This window comes from Spea bombifrons, chromosome 1 (genome assembly GCF_027358695.1).
Source record: "Spea bombifrons isolate aSpeBom1 chromosome 1, aSpeBom1.2.pri, whole genome shotgun sequence".
In the NCBI taxonomy this organism is placed as follows: domain Eukaryota; kingdom Metazoa; phylum Chordata; class Amphibia; order Anura; family Pelobatidae; genus Spea; species Spea bombifrons.
The window spans coordinates 111,776,291-111,792,935 of NC_071087.1; the positions used below are offsets into that span (position 1 = coordinate 111,776,291).

Here is a 16,645-nt window from a genome sequence, read left to right on the forward strand (position 1 = left end):
TTGTAATACACCTGCTGCTTGAGACACCTAAACATAAGAGTCAGCCTCCAGCTCTTATCAAGTTCCATGTTTTTCTCATATCATAATCTGTTTGAAACTTTTACACACGTGAAAGCACTGTGAGGAGTTTGCACTTGCGTAATTATTATTATATACGTCACTGATAATGTCCAACTTCAAAAAACATAGAATTTGTTCCTGCTGTAAAAAGCTTACATGATATATACATAAGTAATCACATATGGCACTCCACTCCCCACCTTGTGAGATGCACAGGTCTTAATCTACAGACAGCCCACTCTCCAAGAGTTGAACGACTTGATTAGCAGGGTCCAGCAGTTGCAAATGATTCTAGGAGAGCTGAACGCTGTGGCCAGATTCCTTTACAAATCCAGTGTAACTAAAAATTGTCCATTTGCAATAATTAGATCATGACTAAAAGGTTAAAAGAAAGAAAAAAAAGGACTCCATATTTTAATACAGCACTAGAAACTGTACCATGCCGACTTTATTTCATCTTTATTTATATAGTTAACAATGCTAAATTATTTACCTCTTTCGCTCTGAGAAGAAAAAAAAGAAAAATATAGAAGCTCTTTATCTGCCTTGTTAAAAGGGAGAGAAAGTTTTTCTTATATATATATTTATATATATATACACAATCTATGCAGTAAGAAATCACCTCCCGTACAGGAATATTACAATAGAGGGGGAAAGTGCTTTATTGACCAGAGTCTGCTACTTTTTCGGCAAAGCGATAACCCTATTGCATGGGGAGGGGTTTAATTTATTTTGTTTAAAAAAAATAAAAAAAATCTTCTTTTTAGAGGAGGTAAACATGTCTCTTTTCACATTTAATCTGAATTTTTCAGGGCTATACCTCCTAAAAAATAAACATGGTGCACTCTATAATGATACGAAGCATCTGTGTCTTGGCTTATTCGTTATTTTTATTACATGCAGCTATACTCCGCCCATATTCATTATGCACCGTGTTTTCAGCTGTGAAGAATTTAACCCGGCCAGGGGGCTTTGATGTTATATGGGCATCTATATGCCCATTATACGGGCGCTCGGAAGGTATACACCATAAAGATGCCCCTACTCATTGTGGAAATCCTGAGATATCCCAGGATTTCATTTGTAAGAGACTGTTTAAATCCGCACCCACGTTGCTGAAAATCCGGTCACTCGTGCCCCTCTCACTCATCCCGCCATGATGTACGGGTGATGTTTTAAAGAAGATCCTGCTGCACTGCAGTAGAGAAAGTGACATTGCTCTATTACCCACCAATACTATTTTACCCATCCACCTACCACAGCTCTCTTGGAGCAGTAAGATGCAGGTTTACTTAAAAATTAAGTGCACTCAAGTCGGGAAGGAAAAAAAAAAATCTAATAAATAATTGTACAAAAATAATCTAATAAGTGCAAAAACTAAACGTTCTCCCCAATTTAAGCCTCCCAAATTGCTTGATGTGTCAGCCTCAGCAAACCTTCACTGTCTAAATGTTTGCTAAGGCAGTGAATCTGGGTGTCAATCAACTGGTGGAGTCTTATTCATGCCAAATAGCACAGTTCCACGCGACTAAGCTATCAAGACTGCTTTTAGATGGTAATAGGCGAACAGGGAGCAAATGCATAGAATGTTACATACCCGCCTTGTCCTATAGTGTGCCGTTCCACTTGGCTCTACATACAATGCAGGAGCTCTCTGGAATCACATGTTAGACACAGGCTAAAGTAAGCCCATTTAGTACTTTAACATTTGGTAACATTTTAAATATTACAAAGTACAGATCATGTTGGCATAGTCACATGGGTCTCTATTGTGTTTGGCAGATCTATTTTAACATTTTGGACTATAAAGCAATAATCCTGCAATTTGAAAGAAAAACATGACAAATTTAGTCCATGTGCTAGTGATCAGGTTTCTGGTTTTCTGAGAGTCTTGTGTCTGCGTGTAACTAGTATGTCATTACTGAACTGGCTTGGAACTCATTTTCACACTTAGAATATTCAGCACTGATGCAGTCATAATGTAGAGGTTACAGGTGGAAGGAGAGCATATGATGTAATGCGACTTAATCCAGTTCAACAAAAACAAAAACTGGGTATCAAAATATCTCCTACGCCAGCAACAGCCCAACAACGCATCTTTACTGAACAAACGTAAGTGTTGAGGTGACTATAACAAGCAGCTTAAATGTTTGTTTAAATATTGAGAGTCAGAAACATGAAAAGTCGGCAAAGGTCTGTGAAAGCACCACCAGGACCAAATTAGAGGTTTCCGATGTTTCCAGAGTTATGCTATAGGGATTACTGCGGAATTTGTGGCTCTGCTTCAAGGCTGACACCCAGCTCACCTCCAAAGGGGCCGAATTTGGAAACTTAGACAAACTTTATTGGAAGAGGCCTCAGATACCATTATACCTAGAGGACACCTACAGCTTATCCGAAAGAGACAGAAGCCGAGGTGAAGAAATAACTTGGAACCAGTACCAGGGTGGCCACACATTAAGTCCCATGGATGAATGGGATAGGGGAAACGACCTACCCCTGAACACACCTTTCAGATTTCTGGGGACCAATAACCTGAAGTTTTAGTGCCTCTTGGTCATAATATAAAGCCTACAATTCAGGATCTTTATCCTCCCCAAACACTGCCCAAAAGAAAGATGTGGATTAAAATGTTGCACGAAAAAGTGGCGAAAATCTACATGGTAGTGAAAAAGAAAGTTTTTTTAACTCAAACATTAAACAAGCAGTTCTTATAAATCCTCCAGTGAGTGACAAGACAGATAATCTCCCTTGAACGATGATTGCTTAGTTAGATGAAGCCGTGATGGGATTTTCCAGTTCCAGGTTGGGATGCAGGTTGCTGTAACATGACTTGCAAACTCGGGTGGGCTCAAAGAGTTGCTGGCTAGGAACGGGCACCTTCTGGTTACAACAGCTGGAGCAGAAAACATTCCCACAATTCCTTTCATAAGACAGAGTGAGAAGGAGAGAGAAAGTGAGAAGAGTTATTTAAAAAAAAAAAAAAAAAAAAAGCAATCAGACCGAAGCCTGGTCACATGGCTTCAGATGCGGTCACAGCACACTGTGTGCCTCCAACAACAGCGAAAGATCCTATGTCCAACCATGTTCTCATATTCTGTCTTTGTTCTTTACCTAGTTATACATAGCTTAGATATTATAGTCAGAGCAATATATCTATGGCTAAAATATTTGACGAATGTAGCAGTTTCAAACTATGCAGTAACAAGAACCATAGCTCTCTGTGTACACTGTGTACTTAACTCCCTGACCAATCCAATCCAAAGGTTCAGTAGCTGAATACCGATGAGAACTATGCAGACAGACACGTATGTAGCACAAATGCTATTTGTTTTTTATAGATGAGCCATCGTTTTACTGAAGACATAAATCAAAGCGCATCCCTTGCCCTAATTTGTGCAGGAGCCCCGGCATAGCCCTGAAGCCCAGAACACTGGCAAGTAAATCCATAAAACACACATGCAACTGCGGAAGGTGCGCATGCTCAGGGAAAGGGGCCGTTAGTGCGTGGCTGTAGTGTAACAAATCAAATACTAGATGTGGCACTATTGTTTTTATTTTGGTAAAGCCAGGACTGCCTTGTTATAAAATGCATAGGAATTTACATACAAAGTGATCCATTTTTTACGGGAAACTCCAGCCATCATATGTACATGAATGCATGTGACAGCTGTATGTTCCCCTTAAATTTTCCCGTTACCCCTACTGCAAATAGATGGAGAGATTCTGCAGAATGCCCCATTTGCATTTGCCCCTTTCCACACCCCCCGCATTATACCGTGCAGCGCTGCCAACACTGGTCCGGGGAATGCTGCAGGGGTCCGAGCACATGCATGGAATCGCTTTTATACAAATAACACTTGCCTTCTACCGTCAAGAACAGTCTGATCTTGGAGGAGGAGGGGAACAGCAGTATTAGGACTGCAGCCTCTGTGGCAGGTAAGAATACATATGAAAGTACTCGGAGTACTTAAATTTGCATTCTTCTATATAGAAGCGCTGTCAGGGACATTAAACTTGAACAGGATCCTTGAACATTGTGTCTATTTCACACATTTCATACACTCACAAATCTGACTGAAAGTATTCTTCAAGCACAGTCTCCGAGTGCTATGACAGTTTAGGTAATCGTGTCAATCTAACGTGATGGGGTTCAAGTTTACTCAACACTCGTACGCTAAACTGTAATGTGACCATGGAAAAGTAGAGTAGGAAAATGCGTTTACACCTAGAAAATATTGAGTGGACCAAGACGATGCAAATCTCTGATGAAAACTGAGAATCATCACCTCTGATATTCACTAAACTGACCTCAAACCAAATAAGCGTGCTAAACATTCAGTTGGGGCTGCCATTAAATGCATTGAAAGCCCCACAAGTGTATGAACGCATCACTTATACACTCTGCTAGATAAATGACTACCAAACGCATATATATACATACATACATACACATACATATATACACACACACATACACACAAAACTCATACCTACCAGAAGTTTGGGGCTCCCTGTGAAGTCGACTACCAATGTAATATGTATTACAATCCTTTCTATTGCTTCACAGAATGCTGCACATGCACGCTCACATGGGGCTATGCATATGAAAACCGAGTATAAAAAAAGTTTCAAAGGGCTAGTCACACACATCAAAGTGTTATGTCAGCTATATAATGTTACTGCCACACAGATCTAATCAAACGGGCAAAAAAATCTTAGGCATTTGTAGTAAGTGCCTTACATTCATGCACCGAGTTATAATTTTAATAATCTCAAATGCCGACCACTGCCAAGGATAGGGTTAAATATTACGCTTTCAGTCTCGGGTAATTTGTAAAACACGTTGTACTTGGGGTTTAATGTTCTACCATTATTTGGCAGACCTCTAATTGTCTCGAAAGACAAAACAGACTGGAAAAAAAAAACCCAATGCACCATAATACTTGCCGTGTATTCTGCTGGTGAATTAAAGTGCTTTAATCTAGCCGTGTCAATGATCCTTGCCCAGTAGTGTATTGGTGTAAACATGGTACAGTCAAAGACTTGCAAGCATTACATTTCCTCTTGGGCTGGTGGAGCCAAGTTCTAGATTCTCCAGAACATGCTAACGGATGGAGGGAGAAGTCTCTGTTTTGCTTACTTAAGTTTCACACATACTTGTGGGCACAAACTATAGTGATTCACTGCTGGGGACATGTTGATCCATTAAATTGTGACATAAGTCAGGTGCTGCAGGTAAAGGTTGGGGCAGTGGGGACACTGTTAGTTAGGTGATTGCAAACTGACAAGCTGACTGACCGACCTCAACACAAGCTCACCACGTTTCAGCCACGGAGTCTGTATTCCTGCAAGGAGCGAAACAGGGCTGAGAGGGCGAAAGACACCAATGGCAGCGGTGCTGGCTGATGGAAAAAGTACACTACTGGAGACGCGTGCCAGAATGCTTCTTACCTACAATGATGTTTCCTGCTAGCCAGCCAGAACTTGCTTTCACAAGTATAGCAATTTGCTGCCAAGTGATCTGGGAGCCACCTTGTTACCTGGAAAACAAACGCTGTATTCAGTGTGATTCCTACGGATCAAGTAGGGCTGAATTCTGCAAAGCACCTTACTACCATGACAAGATGGCTATGAGATGTAATACAGATTTCAAGAAGAAAAAAAAAACTCTGGATGGGGGGTCTCACAATGCAGTTATAAGCATTTGTAGGTCACTCATATTAAAAAGGTGGAGTTTTACTGCAGAAGGAAATGATAAGAAACACTAACCATTCCTCTCCTTCTCGTACCACTTAGCACTAACTAGTGGAATTATTTCGGGAGCCCAAACAGGAGCCCATGCAGTCTTGTATCAAGTTCTCAAGATGAGGTGTCCTAGATATAACATTGATGCTAGAGCAGCACAGATGTTACAGAGTACATAACCTCATCATCAACAAAAGAAATTTCAAGGGAGTTATTTGCCTTGTAGAGGTTTGTGTTTACCTTTATTTTAAGAAGGGGTGCATAAGACAAAGCGATTTTGGCAAATATTAATTGATGTGTCTAGTTTTTAAGAGCTTCCATTTGTTTTCCAGATAAGGCAATATTTCTATATTCTTGATAATCCTTGGGTATTTAAAATGTTACATTTTAGAATATGCCCCCAATCCTGATCATCACACACACCCCATGGTTTTTTCATATTCAGGTTAGCAACACAATATTACCTCACCCGAAAACCCATTGACTGATTACTTCAAAAACAAATAAACCAGCTTAGTATAGACAACAGGAATAATATGGGAAATATGAATCCAAAGAACTAAACCAAGCAAGGAAGAGGGACAAACTGTTCTTATCTGCCATGGGGACCAATAGCTATACACTGCTACAGTAATACAGAAAAGAAAGATTTTCAGAGCAGAGCGTGGTCGTACCTCAGTGTCACGCTTGTCTACCTGCTCCCAGCTGGCCTCCGAAAACGGTTCTGTGCTGCAGCCCGATAAACAGCTCGGGTCTCTGTTGCTTTCAGAATCCGGGATCGAGGTCTGTAGGGGTGAGGTCATAGGACAGGTGTGTAAAAGTTGAGCGGGATTCCTAAAACAGTTTTATGATATCTTTTATCCATATACAGCATAAACACTGATGCCAGCCATTGATGGCAAAAACCTATCATGCTCCACTTTTAAAGTATTTTCTACATGGTTAAAAATACACACTGAACACAACTCAGACAGCAAAGAGCACTCACCACCTCATCTGTAAACTCCCCATTTAAGCGGTATGGGATGTTGTGTAGATGGCTTTCCAGACGACAGCGTAGCTCTTGCACCTGCTTCTTCAGCGTTTCCACTTCTTGCTGGTGACCATTCTCCATCTGCCTTAACCTTTGCTGGATCGCATCTACATACAACGGCATTCCATCATCATCTAAATGGTTTCGTGTAGGCTGCTCGGGGGTATTGCCCACACGATTTCTCTCACCATTATGCAACGGGCACTTGCGGGGAATATTTCTCAGATGCGCCTGGGAGTGGATTGTGCAAGAATTCTGTCGGGAGAGTGTCTGCTTTCCTCTATGATTGTCCCCACTGAGACGTGTCTCATCGAGCATGGGAGGAGAAGCTTGGTCACTGTTACTCAGAGTCTCTGCTTTGCAGTCAGATTGTGGTAAGGCACTATCGGTAAGGGGGAATGAGGGACACGTCCTTTGATTTTGGATCTGCAGCCCCACCATAATGAGGCCCTCATCAGATACCTGATCTGGCCTCTGAGACAGTTCTGTTGCTGCAGTCACATGGTCCAACCTACACGGCCAAGGACCAGAAGGGTCTTCAGTTAGGGTCTCTGTGGAATCATCCAACACAGGACGTGGTGGTGAAAGTTTGGGTGAGGGGGGCAAGAGGACACCAGTTATTTCACTTTCTATTCCCTCCCCATTTTCTTCCACCCCACCTGTTTCAGAGACATTACAAGCAGCCTCATTGGGTGCACTGATTTGTTCTGCTTCCTCCTCACACACCACCTGAGTAGCAAATATTTCTAGGGCTGAATTCTCCCCTTTCCAAAGGCTCCCATTAACAAGGCAAATATCAGAACACAGTTCCCCTGGCTTCTGGTTTTCCCCACCACCAAGCTCATCATCGTTGCTCTCACTTTCAGAGGAATCAATGCCTGTGTTATGCTCGTCTTTGTCCTGTGGTATTTCTTCTGACTCCTCTGGTGGTTTCCCTGTGTCCTTTGTCACCACTTCCCTGCCTCCCGGTTTTCCCGCCTGATCATCATTACCCACTTCTTCCTTGGTGGCCTCCTGCAAAATGTTCTCCATTTGTCCCTCCCCAACACCAGCAGCCATTGAAAGCTGTGCTCCTAGTGGTAGCCTCTCTCCCTCCTGAATGTCATCCCCAGGATTCCCCAAACCATTCAGTTCCAGAGAACGACGATGTTCCTGCCATTTCTCATTAAGGCTCGGGTCACTGCTGCGTCTGTTTATGCAGGGCACGTTTATGTCACAAGTTGATGGAATGTCATCATATGATCGGGTTTTGGGCAACCTGGGGGACACAAGGCAAATAAGTGAACTACAAAGCAGAATCCTTAATCATTAAGATCTATAATGTCTCAATTTATTTTATTATATATATTATATTGTACCATAATTTGGGTGTGTCAACAAAATTTTAACTGGATTTTTCTTTAGTCTTTTTCTTTCTCTCAATATTTTCAATTACCGCTTGTTTGGAAAAATGAAATAAACTGTATTTTATGAAAATTTTAAAATTACCAACCATTGCCATTTGTTCATCGTTGCATACCTTGTAACATGTACACTACCATTTAAAGGTTACACAGGGAAAAATGTTTAAAGGCACAGCGATACACAAAACAGGAACATATTTCGGCAACTTCCATTATAGCAAGTGTGTGTGCAAGTGTGTATGTATGTCTGTGATTAATTCACCTATGAATGCACCTGATTTTCACATTATCAAGTAAGCATTTTATATATATATATATATATATATATATATATATATATATATATATATATATATATATATATATATATATTATATATATATGCAACTCAAATATTTTTTATTTTGTTCCAAAGCCAGATGCCTCGGATGTTCCCCATAGCAGTGTGTTCGGACAGATTCCTGTAAAGCCATGTCCCCAGGGGACAGAAACCTCAGGAATGCTATTTCCATGTTAATGGTTGCATGTTGAAATAAAAAAACAGTTAGCCTTGGGTATGAAATCAGAGAGAAGCTAGTACACGTGAAGAGCATTCAAACTAGCCAGGAAAGTTTCATCTGAAATAATAAAAGCCTTTTACTTGGTAACTTCCTGTATTTAAGGTTACCTCGTGTTCTGCTGATCATTATCACACGTATAGAGGTCAGTCTATTTGGAAAATTAAGTGTCTTCAGTGTGTCAATGCAAAGTACCAGAAACCACCCTATACGGAGAATGATTGAGGATATAAAGGAGATAAATTGTTACTCAGACAACGGAGAGTTCATAAACACAGAGTGATAGATGTCAGACGAAATCTGACAACCATCACTTTGGCTTGTGACTAGTGAGGATCATTTGACTGACTTCAGCTGCCAAATCTGCAAACAGCATGAAAAAAATACCTAAAATAAAAAAAAAAAAACTATTTCTTGTTATAGGAGAAAACCCACAGAAACATTCTAATTTTACAACAAAATAATATTTCAGATCTACTCAAAGCACAACATAGAACAATTTGCGAGACCTCTAACAGGAAAGCAATTTTCAGTACCCGTTATGGCAACAGCGTCAACGGAGAAACCGGACTTACAAAATGTAACAATATATATTGGGGAAAAAATCAACAAGGCTGTAAAAACAAAATCAACCATTTTTAGGATCCCTTCATTTTTGGAATACCGCATTTCACCTTTCCGTTTTAGAGGCAAAAATATAAATTCATGTTTTAAGTGGTTCCATACACACATGGTCACATTCTTACCTGCAGTGAGGTGGCTCCTCTGTGGCTGTCCCACATGCGGGGTATGGAGTGCAGGATTCCTCACTTGGTGTTGATGGGGAAGAGCCAGGGAGGTAGACAGCACTCCACAGCATCAGATTTCGGACATGGCAGACAGGATACAGCACCTGGGGGCATTGAAAGTTGGGGAGAGAGTGACCACATGGCTTTACACAAAACATTCAATTCCATGGACGCAAATACTACAAAGAAACATCAAGTAGTATGTGTTTTGGGGGTATCAAAAAAAGCTACCAAGAGTACAGAAGAATGGAATCAAGCCGTGTGAATAAGGGGTAGTCTCTGTGCGAGTGGAGAGTTACAGAAAGGGAGTGAAAGAGTGAACTTACTGTGTCTGATTGAGAGGAGTATAACAAGTTTTTGAAGGAGCGATTCCCGGCACGCAGTAAAGACCAAACTGAGCATGTCCGTTCTTGGATGTGCTTCTCACTTCGCTCCTTGGCATTATTACACAGGAAGGTCCCAAAGAGACAGGAGTATGTGTGCTGAACCAGCTTCACCTACAGAAATCAGATCTCAAAAATCAGTATCTCTGGTATTTAATTAATTTACATAATAAAATGCTGGCAAGCAGTAACACGGCACATGCTTCTTTTAGCGAGTATGTTAAATTTCTTTTTACAATTATTTTGGAAGAAACACTTTGACGTAAGGGCTAGACTCAGCAAAAATGTATCTTTTAAGGCTCTCAATGCATTGGAACACACTGATCACATAATGTATCAGTGACTTTATAGTTAATTATTTTGTGCTGATGCCGATCAACCGGTAAACCGCTGTGCATGACAGGAAACATTGCTCTCTGTGTTTTAACTCAACTCTCTGAAGAGCACACTGACCAGGAAGGCCTCATTGAACTCGAAGGAGCAAGGGAATTGTCTTTGCAGTTGATGTACACAATCCAGCCACTGCAGAAAGACCGGGCAGCGCTCATTCAGATCTTCAGAGTTTTCTCCGTGCCCACAACGGTCTGCAAACTTATGTCCGAAATCCAACCACTCCATCTCCACCAATACCTGGAATCCCTGAACAGGAAGCAAAAGGATGTATTGAAACAGACGGTGAGCCAAAGTAGGGACCTGTAGCTAACACAAGGCCAGTAACCCTTTTAGTTTTATCAATCTAGGAAAGAAAGACCAAATAGGATTTGCATAAGCAGAGTTTTTAACATACTCTGCTTTGCTGCCACATTCTCTCCAGGATTTGTGGCATCACGCATAAATTTAGAATTAAATTTGTTTATTCAATGCCTGTTTCTATTTTAAATGCTACATTATGGTCACCTATGATGCCAGTGATAATGATTGGGCCAGCATTATCACATCCTCCATGTAAAAGATTGCAAGGAGCTAGCACAAGCTTGCTTAAACATGTTAATCATGTACAATAACAATAACAGATTCTCATCACTGGAATGAAGAATGGCTTCTTGCAATGTGCTAATTGTACTGTATAAGGTACATTGGCTTAAAAATTTAAATGCATGTAAACAAACTTCCAAATACTTGGTTCTGCAGATAACATGTCCATTAAAAAAAATACAAAAAGGATAGAAGTAGTTAGCAACAAACAGCGTCATTAACGCTCACCTCAATGCTCCTATAATAAGGGTCCAGCAGTAATTTGGAGAGAGCTACAATCTGTGGAGTGCGGTCCCATCCATCAGAACAGTGCACAAGGACAGGCCGCTGATCTCGATCCAATGCGTGTACTACCAGCAGGGAGGACTTGAGCAGCATGGAAAGATGTTGCAACCACTTGGTCCCCTCGAGCGCAGACAACCAACTTAAAAGGAAGAGACTGATTTATGAGCCAACAAAAAAACAGAAGCACTCCGTTTACATAAGAACGGTTCCTCTGATTTGCTAGTCTTTACTGCAAATTAAAAGCCTTTTCATTTTTAACTGTTGCCATGTGCAGTCAAAGCCTGTAGGATATTTTACAGACTGTGTTGTAGGTCATGTGATTCAGCAGTTACCGAAGCAGAGCAGACTGTTACTGTACTGTTCAGTAGAGAAAACAGGAGACAATTGGGGAGAAAAACAAAAGGACTAAAAAAAGAAGATGATTAACTGGGTAAAACTAAGATTTATACAGGAGATCCACGTTATTATATAGCCCTTTTTGTAAGTTTATTCCTATTGGTTATTTTACACAGTTATGCACTATACATATTTTATCTTTATTCCAGAAGCTTTTTTTTGTTTTATTACTTGCTCTCCTGTGTCCTTGGGTAGGTATAGCATTTTTGGACATATCTCTGGAAGCCTTTTCTGTAAGTTCACCAGTTTATAAGTACTATTGAGTGTTTTCGCAGCATTGTTGTGTCATCTTGTGCAGGGTTATGTTTTTTTTTTTTTTTTTTTTTGCTTACAGTAGATATTGTGCACTATTGTTATCTTAGCTGCGGGATTTAACATTCTTTTTGGTCAGACCTTATTCATTATTTTATGATACTAGGATTTAGCAAGCCAACAGCATACAGTACACTCACTTGGCCGGGTCGGGCATCTGTGTACAGAGGAGCCGCAGAGACTGGAAGCTCTTTCGGATGGAGTGTATATTGGCCATTCCCATAAACACAACCTCACAGTTTGGATAGTACTCTGCAAAAAAAGATTAACAATACCAACGTGAAAGAAATTAAATTCTCCCTGAACATCAACTTTACTACTAATGCATATAAGACACACAAAGCAGTACAGTTCCAGGTAAGCATGTACTAAAATCCATCCTTACCAGGGCATTCACAGCCTCCACCTTTGGCACGGTTGGCCACTGCAGCAGCATAGGATCGTGCATCAAGAATAAGCAGCTTTGGTGGCTGAACAGTAGGGTTCTCAGATGGCGACGAGTTGGATATTGACGAATCTGTCCAAAAATTATTTGGGTTCAATGCAAAAATGTTGGCTTAAAAAACAACAAAAAAAAACCAGCCTCATGCACACTTTATTTTGGTTCTGGAAGACTACACTAAACCAAAATTAATACTCATACCAAAATCCACGTCTGCAAGAACTCCTCCGTTCGAATGCCCACGAGGGCAGCTTCCATTCACCATTTTGCCCGGGTTTGTTCTGCTATCGGTGGCACAAGCCTTGGCCACAGACTGAACAAGATGCTCATCATCTGCATTCCTCCAGCCCCACCAGCTCACCTCAGGCTGGCCACACCGGGCTATCACAGCACCGTTACTCTGGTGCCTAGTGAAAAGGATAGATAGACAGACAAGAATAAATACAAGCAGAATAGTAAATACCAATGCAAAAGCAGTATGCAACCCTGCAAGGGGATGACATGTGGCAGCAAGGAATACTAAGCAGTGCCAGAAGAATTTAATATGGACTAGGACATTCAAAAACATTTCAAAGTGTGTAGACTAGGTTCAGGGTGATCTTATCTGCCAGTTTCCCCACGTATACATGCTATCTTTCTAAATATACGTGAAGACAGGGTCATAGTGTGAATGAAAGAAAATAATCTGGCTGGCTATGAAGAAATGTCACCTGTACACCACAGCAGGAATGCGTTTCCAGGAGCGGAAGCTGGCAACACTTTCCAATTCTTTGTCTGTTATCCAGGCCGGGACAATCAGCTCCTGTGGATAACTGGAACACAGCCTGACAGAGATAGACGTGAAATATGTGAAACATAATTGCTGGACAACATTTAAAATTGTATGCCATCAAGGAGTCCTGGCATATACTGTACATATAAAAATAAAGAATCCTAAACTGCAGTCTGTGTTGCAGAAATAAATGATCAAACCTGCTTCAGTTTTACTGAAATCCCTGAGAGAAATAATTAACTGGTATTTAACCGAGTCATTCAGAAACATGACAGTCATCTCATCTCACATACCTAAATTTCTCATTAATATTGGATATTCTCCAAGCATTATCCATATCAAAGCCCATCCGTTCCACTTCATTCTTGAACCTCGAAATCACATGATCACCTACAGAAATGTGGATACACACAAGGTTTGAAATAAAGCACAAGGCCAGGACACAAAGCAAGCACTCTCTTGGAGCAACAGATTACCTCCAGCAATTCAAACAGAGATCATGTACATATTAGGCTGAGAATAACAAATATGAAATAGAATTCAGCAATGTAAGGAGGGTGTATCTAGATCACAGAGGTGAATCACAAACTAGCATGACAAGTGGATTTAATATGTGAATTTGCATACATAAAGGGATGAGGGATTTTTAGCACACCTGGTCGGCAAAGATCTCCATGCTGCTCTTTCTCACTGGCATATACTTCCATACACCACGCATGGTAAGCAAATGAAAAGAGATCCTCTATGCGGCTGGGTGGCCGTAAAGCAGCATTCAGACGCTTCTGCCACTCCTGGACCTGATCAAAGCTGGAGAACTGGCACCTGCAACCATATGCCATTGGTTATATCTCACCCTATAGAAAAGAATCTGCATAATCTAACTAGAAACCTAGAAATCATCAAGGCCGGCTTCTATAAAATCTTCCATGTTCTGTAAGGCAGCATCACACACACATATACATATATACATATATATATATATATATATATATATATATATATATATATATATATATATATATATACACATATACATACACACACATACACACACACACATACTGTCATCTGTACCAAGTATCCCGCCTCAAATAATGTAGGAATTATAGCAACTGATAAACCCAACCTTACCTGATCACTTTACAGTCCTTGCATGTCAAATGGACCTGAAAGGGATCCCGACATTCCACAGACTCTATCAGTTGCAGAGGGACCTAGAAACAAAGACTGCACTTTACAAATACTCAGGCCTGCTCTCCTGAGACCTACCCAGGTAACATATTTTAGTACGTGCTACAAGAAAAATGCTTATAATGTTAGGTTTACAGATTTTTCTTGGCAACAGAACTTATGTATGTGAGAGAAGAGAGAAAGGATAATCATATTCCTGTTTTTTTTATTTTATTTGCTACCTCATTATTGGAGGGAAGGTGTGACGACATGTACTTTCTTACATTAAAAACAAGCAAATAATAATAAAGATATAATAAAGATCGAAAATAAAGGTACAAAGATGAAGACATAAGCCACCACCCGATAGCAGAAAATGTAGATACTTACGTTGATAAAAGACTCCTTAAACTTGATGTTTAGACGATAGTTGGACAGAGAAATAACTGCATCCTCGGCCCGACCCACATATTCTGTGCTCTCTCCATGCAGTTCCTGGAATGGAACCTGTAGTGAAAGAGATAACGGATTTAAATGTCTGAGTGCCCCCAAATGCATTGTATGGAAGACTGGCTCAACTAATCTCAAAAGGAATGTCCAAGTTCATGTAGACCCCACTTTACATGCTCACCTGAAGGCTTTCGTCCTCACGTATCAGCTGCTTTCGTGGGAATATCTGGTTGGCTTGGATACACTCTAAGCTGCTCTGACTTTCTTCATCCTACAGAGAACAAAACAATCACATGAATGCCTGCAAAATCAATGTTGCAAGTAAAGTTAAAAATTAAAATCAAACAGCTCACCATGGTTAATCCAACAGTGGAAGCAGTCAACTGATAGGATAGCTTTGGGTCGGTCCACTGAAACAGGTAATTTCCTACAATTCAAAAAGGAACGTAACACTGGCTGCTCAAGTCCCACCATAAATCCTAAAACTGAATACATAGATCAAGTCCCCCTACCTATGTATTCGGCACTAAGGTTTATCCTTTGGTAAGAAACATTGAGAATGAACAACATAAAGAAGAAACTGAAACCAGCTTTGTAAGTCACTACTGTTATCAGTTCTAAAACAGTTAAGTTGCTTCTGAGCTTCGGTTATAGTTACAGAAATGCGGAAGGCAACAACTCACCTTCCTGGATTTCTGCCCTCCCTGAGAAATCCTGGAGTCCTTTCAATACATTTTACCAAGAGATCTGTAAGAAAAATGGCGTTTCTAATGATTTACCCTGGTATGCTGGTATATTTAAATAAAAAAAAAACAAAAAAAAAACTGGTATGTGCATATTTCTTTTAACTTTATTAATGATATATCTTCTGAAAAGGTATATTTGGAAAGACACACATAATAATCTACAGAATATCTACTCCATTTAGAAACAATCTGCTAGTTGAGTTTGATGGTCTGACATAACCATAAGACATGGTTGGGCAAGTCTGGTGTGGAAGATCTTGACTGGCCGCACAGAGCTCTGACCTTAACTCAGGGCTCGACAAATCCCAGGCGCCAGGTCGCCATGGCGACAGAGAATTTTGTCCTGGCACCTAGGTTTTGTCAGCCTCTTACATCCAGAAAAAATTGTGGATGTAAGAGGCTGAGGCACGGGGGCGCTGCTGCTGCTGTCTGCCCAGGAGTCTGGGCAGACAGCACAGCCACTCAGAGCCCGCCCCCGAGCCTGAGATCACTCCCACGGAGTGATCCTGTAGGCTGAAAACGCGGTGGCTGCAAAACCAGCAAACGTGTTTTCAGCTGCCACAGGCAGCTTCAGGGAAGGGGGTTGTGTGTTGATTGGGTCCCCACACAAGTGTGGGGACCGGACCCAACACCCCCCAGCTGCCTGATCGCTCCATGAGAGCGACAGTGCAGCGTTAACCCCTTCAGTGCCGCGATCGCGGCATTTAGGGGTTAATTCCCGTTTTGTACGGGGCTCTGCTGCTGGTGGTCTGCCTGGAAGCCCAGGCAGACCAGCAACAGCAAAAATGAGCCCCCACAAGCCCTTTGATGATTCCTGTAGGCATGGAAGCCTACAGCAGTCATCAAAGACTCCCCTCCCTGCATTGGATGTTCTATAGACCAGCAATTGAGTCCCAGCTGCCAGAGGCAGCTTCAGGGACAGGGGAGAGGGTTCTTTGGTCTCCACATGAGTGTGGAGAGCAGCCCCAACACCCCCCTGCTGCCTGATCGCTCCATGAGAGTGACAGTGCAGCGTTAACCCCTTCAATGCCACAATTGTGTATATGACACATTTGTGGCATTGCAGGGGTTAACATTTGTCCCCACAAGCTTGTGGGGACTAAATATCAATCAATGCTGTGCTCC

At 41.2% G+C, this 16,645-nt stretch overlaps 1 protein-coding gene across 1 annotated transcript in view; it reads right to left on the reverse strand.

The window, feature by feature from the left end:
• Nucleotides 1–472: 472 nt before the first annotated feature.
• MTMR3 (myotubularin related protein 3) overlaps nucleotides 473–16,645 on the reverse strand; it is a 33,703-nt gene continuing 17,530 nt past the window's right edge. Inside the window, exons 2-21 of the mRNA XM_053468554.1 lie at nucleotides 15,458–15,521; nucleotides 15,128–15,201; nucleotides 14,956–15,045; nucleotides 14,715–14,831; nucleotides 14,286–14,368; nucleotides 13,810–13,976; nucleotides 13,448–13,544; nucleotides 13,093–13,206; nucleotides 12,584–12,789; nucleotides 12,326–12,457; nucleotides 12,081–12,192; nucleotides 11,176–11,371; nucleotides 10,426–10,611; nucleotides 9,916–10,086; nucleotides 9,548–9,693; nucleotides 6,797–8,099; nucleotides 6,483–6,593; nucleotides 5,515–5,603; nucleotides 5,382–5,408; nucleotides 473–2,983 (exon numbers count right to left, since the gene is read on the reverse strand). Of these exons, the coding sequence (XP_053324529.1) occupies nucleotides 2,827–2,983; nucleotides 5,382–5,408; nucleotides 5,515–5,603; nucleotides 6,483–6,593; nucleotides 6,797–8,099; nucleotides 9,548–9,693; nucleotides 9,916–10,086; nucleotides 10,426–10,611; nucleotides 11,176–11,371; nucleotides 12,081–12,192; nucleotides 12,326–12,457; nucleotides 12,584–12,789; nucleotides 13,093–13,206; nucleotides 13,448–13,544; nucleotides 13,810–13,976; nucleotides 14,286–14,368; nucleotides 14,715–14,831; nucleotides 14,956–15,045; nucleotides 15,128–15,130 (3,507 nt within the window). The 5' untranslated portion in view covers nucleotides 15,131–15,201; nucleotides 15,458–15,521 and the 3' untranslated portion in view covers nucleotides 473–2,826. The remainder of the gene's footprint in view (nucleotides 2,984–5,381; nucleotides 5,409–5,514; nucleotides 5,604–6,482; nucleotides 6,594–6,796; nucleotides 8,100–9,547; nucleotides 9,694–9,915; nucleotides 10,087–10,425; nucleotides 10,612–11,175; nucleotides 11,372–12,080; nucleotides 12,193–12,325; nucleotides 12,458–12,583; nucleotides 12,790–13,092; nucleotides 13,207–13,447; nucleotides 13,545–13,809; nucleotides 13,977–14,285; nucleotides 14,369–14,714; nucleotides 14,832–14,955; nucleotides 15,046–15,127; nucleotides 15,202–15,457; nucleotides 15,522–16,645) is intronic.